At 50.8% G+C, this 4,796-nt stretch overlaps 1 protein-coding gene across 1 annotated transcript in view; it reads right to left on the bottom strand.

Annotated features, from left to right (window-relative positions):
- Positions 1 to 1,803: 1,803 nt before the first annotated feature.
- Positions 1,804 to 4,796, bottom strand: part of ZFP36L1 (ZFP36 ring finger protein like 1) — a 4,300-nt gene continuing 1,307 nt past the window's right edge. Inside the window, 2 exon segments of the mRNA XM_027708127.1 lie at positions 1,804 to 3,608; positions 3,610 to 4,341. Of these exon segments, the coding sequence (XP_027563928.1) occupies positions 3,390 to 3,608; positions 3,610 to 4,341 (951 nt within the window). The 3' untranslated portion in view covers positions 1,804 to 3,389.

Below are 4,796 nucleotides of genomic sequence, written 5' to 3'. Positions count from 1 at the left end.
GTGAAATTCTAGGGGACACAGTTTCTAATCCTATGATGACAGCACGGACAACTCATCCATGGTAAAAGCAAGAAAGAAGGAGAAGTCTCTCCAGAGTAGCTGCTGCCATATACCCAAGCTGCAATAAATGCTAATGGTATCAGATCAGGCAAACCCCTGCATTGCTGGAGGCTCTTGCATTCTGTTCTGCTCTTCTCTATCCCTTGCATGACCAAGCTCAAGGTTAGTTTCAGAAAGCAAGAATGAGAGAGCATGTATCATTAATAAACTCACAGAAGAAAAATGGTGCAGGCTTCCTGGAACCAATGTACTAGAAGGACAAGAGAAGTACTCAAGTACAATGAGCAAAGACCTACTTTTAGCACAGCTTCCCAGTTGTTTGTCATATCGATAGCACTGTGCAACTGATACAGCTATTTCATCAATTATTAACTGGTCAAAGGCTATTTGTTTGAAGAGCTGCACAGAAAGTCCAGAGAGGAAGCAAGCAGTTTCAAGCTTCACGTGCATGCGCTGCAATAGGCTTGGAATCCTCTCCAGATCAGGTACATCTCACTCTTCAGAGACTGACAGCTTGGCTTCCAGCAGCAGGGAAGGAGGCACACTTGGGTGCTTGCTGTAACAGCAGTCTCGCAGGCGGAAGCCCATCCCTCACATGGGGCTCTTTGCCTTTATGCCCAGGAGCAAGGCTGTGGTCAACAGTACTGCTCAGTCGGCCAACAAGCAGTACCGGGGCTGCGCCCAAGGCTCTTGTCTCAGGGATCAGCACGCAGACCACACCACACGTTAGTTACATCAGTATCTGCCAGCAAACTCACCATACAGCTTTTGCAGTGTTCAAGGGAAGCAGCTTCTACCAGTCAAACCCCTCTCCCTCCATCTTTCCTCCACCCAGCTCACCTTTAGTGCTAGACCACAGAAGTAAGTGTGTTGCACAAAGCAAACAGCTGAGAAGGTGCACTGGTGTAAGCCTTGAGGTATCCTACAGCTTTTGTTTGAGAGGAACTTTTCCAACATGAATTAGGAATCTCTCCTGAACACTGAGGCATGTTAAGACAGTTGAAGGATCAGTGGTTTGGCAGCAATACTCCAGCCCTGATTTGGAAGCAAAAGCTTGCCTGATAGAAAAGCTCAAAGGCAAAAACACAAGACAAGACTATGTGCAGTGCTGGCAAGAAAGTGTTCCGAAACAAAACCAATGGCTTTGGAAGTTTCTGGGATTGCTGATGCTTCAAGATGTACAAGGGCTTAAGTGCGATAGCAGTGTGATGTGTGCATACAATGAGACTGCTGGGGGCTCACGTTCCTCTCCCACGTGAAACACCAAACAGCCCTGCTGTGCAAGCAGACCAGTACCATTAACAAGTCAAAACTGATATTTGGGCTAACACTTCAACATACCACTTTAGCCTCACTCATAACACACATAAGCTCTCGTTGAAGGGGAGGGAGCTGTGCAGGAACACAAAACACACAAGGAACAAAAGCCAAACCAAGGTTTAAGCCACACCGATCAGAAAGAACTTCACAGGAACAGACCGAGCAACACAAGATAGGAGGAGCACTCCATAAGAGACAGAGAAGGTTAGAGGCCACCAGGGCAGGTCACATCAGATATTTGCTGCTATTGATCTGCCCACCCATGCACTTGCAGGACTGGTCCACTGAATCAGAGGAATGATGGAGGGATGCCTGAGCACAGAGTGGGCACCTCCAGGGTCAAGAGAAGGGAAGCATCTGCATTTGTGGGTTGTCTAAAACCAGCCCCTCAATTTTTGCAAGTAAAACCAGCTCCACTGTCAGTTTCTTGAAAAAACTTGGGGTTTATTGATTTAAACTGCAAACAGTCATTACAAAAGAGATTTTCTTTTAAATAAACTCACACAAAGAGGAAGAAAAAGCAACGTAGCGAACAGTAACGGGGAAAAAAAGTTACATTCATTATTCTCTTTGTGCCAGTCCCATTCACCTTGGCAAGGAAAATTCCAAACTTGGAATACAGAAATGCAAAGACAAACTGTATTTGGAATGTCTTCAGATAGGCACTTTAAGCCCAAGGCTTTTCTCCTTGAAGAATCTTTACAATAAAAGGAAGAAAAAGGTCTTCCTTCCATGCTTCTCGCAACAGAGCTCAGGTATGTACATTCTAAAGCCCAGGCAAGAGCTGGGAGAGGGGAAGAGAAGGAGAAGAGAAAAGGCAAAGAAGCACATTAACTCCATTTGCAGTCCAACACAAAAAAAAGGGAGGGAATTCTAAAATAAATAATCCAAACACAGTTTTTGCATTTTTTTAAATTAATTTTTCATTTTTTAAAATAAAATAACCAAAAAAGTGTAAAGTTACAAAAAAATGTCATTGTAGTATAATATATTAAACTGTGGGGAAAAAAAGGAAAAAAAGACACTTCACAATCTTAAGATTAATATGGAAGATCATAATTTAAACATAAAAGAATATATTCTATGGATTCATCATCCCGATAAATATGAACAAAATTAAAAAGCATAGGTTTCGGCAATAAATACGTTTTGATAAGTTAAATAAGCTTTTTATATTGTTGTGCAGTGACAAGCAAAATTTGCTCTCCAATTTCTGAAAAGTTATACAAAATTAAAAACCCAGAAAAAATAATAAAAAGCTTGGCGTGAGTGCTCTAAGATAGATCTAAAGTACTCTAGAGCAAAACCATTAAAGCTATGTCTACTGGAACTTTGTTTACACGAACTTGTGTGTGTGTGTGGAATGACTTCTGTTGGCCCCACCCCCTCTCTTCCTTTATTTGTTTTAAGATGTCACATGTATACATGGGGAAGTTTTAGCACCAAAATCAAGTCTCTCATAGTCCATCTTTTTTTTGCTTTCTCTTTTTTTTTGTGTGTGTTTTGTTTTCTTCCTCACAGTCGAAGTCCCACTCATGTTACAATCTTTGTCCGTTCTCAGCTTTTCTTCCCGCAGACCTGAGCAGATCCAGGCAAGATTTAGTCTTTAAGGGAAGAGGAGAAAAAGGACTGGATGTTAACCCTTGCCCACATGCCTGCAGTCTAGCAGAAACTGGCCAGTCAGGAAGGGACTGGGAGAGGGTGATGCAGTACATGGCCAGTGGAGGGAGCTGGATTCGGACATTTCCTGCACATCTGGAAGTGCACAGAGCTGCTGGTGCCCTCTGCAGCTGGGAGAGGTAATACAGTCACAGTGAAAGTGTTAAAAGGCACTAACTTTGTAAACGTTATTGCTTTTCATCGTAATTTGGCACTTAAGGTTTAAGCCAGTGGGTATATGGCAGGCAGGTGGACATGTTAACATCCAGCTCAGACTACTTGGGAGAGGGTGGGGGGAGTTCAGCTTAACATCGTAATAGATGTGGGGAGGGGCAAGAGGAAACCCCAGATTAGTCGTCAGAGATGGAGAGTCTGCTGAAGATGGGAAGACGTCTTGAGGTGTCCAGGATAGGGGAATCTGAGCCGCTGTGGCTGCTGCTGGAGCTGCTCAGATAGCCCTCCTGGTCAGAGAGGGAGTCCTGAGGACTGGGTGGCGAGTCAAACATGTTGGGGGACTCGGACATGGGCCTGAACAAGAAGGTGGGGGGGGGGGCTCCCGCCGGGCACCTGCACCCCCATGCTGGGGGCAAAAAGACTGACCAGCTCCTGGCTGGAGAAGGTGAAGGGGTTGCTGGCGCAGTCAGGCAAGGTGGGGGAGCCCAGCAGGTCGTCGGCGCTCAACATGGGCGGCGGGGTGATGGAAGTGGGGCTGTCCAGCAGCCCGCTGGCAGCAGTGCTGGGGAAGCCGGCAAAGCTGAAGCTGTGCTGCAGGCGGGGTCTGTCGGCGACGGCGGGCTCCCGGCTCCCCGCCACAGCGCGGCGCTCCTCCGCGTTGTGGATGAAGTGGCAGCGCGGACCATAGGGGCAGAAGCCGATGGTGTGGAAAGTGCGGCAGAGCTCGGTCTTGTACTTGGGGTGGCGGGTGAGGCTACGCAGCTCGTGGATGCCGTGGGCGAACTGGCACTTGTCGCCGTACTTGCAGGCGCCGTTCTCCTCAAAGGGGCGGCACAGCTCCGTCTTGTAGCGGCTGGAGTTGACCTGTCCCCCGGGCTGCTTCTGCTGCAGCAGGCGCTCGCCGCCCTCGGAGAAGGAGCGGTCCCGGAAGCGGCTTTCCCGGGGGCTCAGCATGGGAGCCGGCTCTCCTTTCAGGCTGCTGAGGAGCTGGTTCTGATGAAACTTGGAGTTGGGCAGAGTGACAGAGTGCCTCCTAGAGAAACCGCCGCCTGCTGGGGTGCCCACCGCCTTCCTGTCCAGCAGGCACCCGCTGACACCCGAGGGGCTGTAATTCAACATCTTGTTGCTCTACGGGGAGAAAGGAAGGGCCGGTCACTGCCACTGCCACCACCTTCTTCGGCGTCCCCATGCAGCCCCGGGAGCGTGGCATGGCACTTCACCGCCTCCCACTGCCGCGGCCGTGGGACCGGCGGCCGCCCTGCCTTGACGGCTCCCCCGCTCCCTCCCTCCCTCCCTCCGCAGCCACATCTGCTGCGGCCCCCTTCGCCGCTCCACCCGAGGGCCCCGGGCCGCCCCTCCCCGTCCCTGGCGCAGCGCAGTCACGGAGCGAGCGGAGCGCCAGGCGCGGGGGGGCCGCTGACAGCGCCCGAAAACGCCGCGCGGCTGGAGCGCTTTCCCGGGAGCGCCCCCGGGGACAGCGGCGCGCGGGAAGGGAAGGGCAGCGCGCGGCGCGGCGCCCGCCCAACCGCTCCCGCCCAGCCCCCACCGCCCCGTGCCCCGCGCGGCCCCGCGAGGGGCGGCCG

The sequence above is a fragment of the Neopelma chrysocephalum genome, unplaced genomic scaffold (genome assembly GCF_003984885.1).
Source record: "Neopelma chrysocephalum unplaced genomic scaffold, ASM398488v2 Primary Assembly neopelma1_24, whole genome shotgun sequence".
Taxonomy (NCBI): Eukaryota; Metazoa; Chordata; class Aves; order Passeriformes; family Pipridae; genus Neopelma; species Neopelma chrysocephalum.
This window is presented reverse-complemented; position numbering and strand designations above follow the sequence as displayed.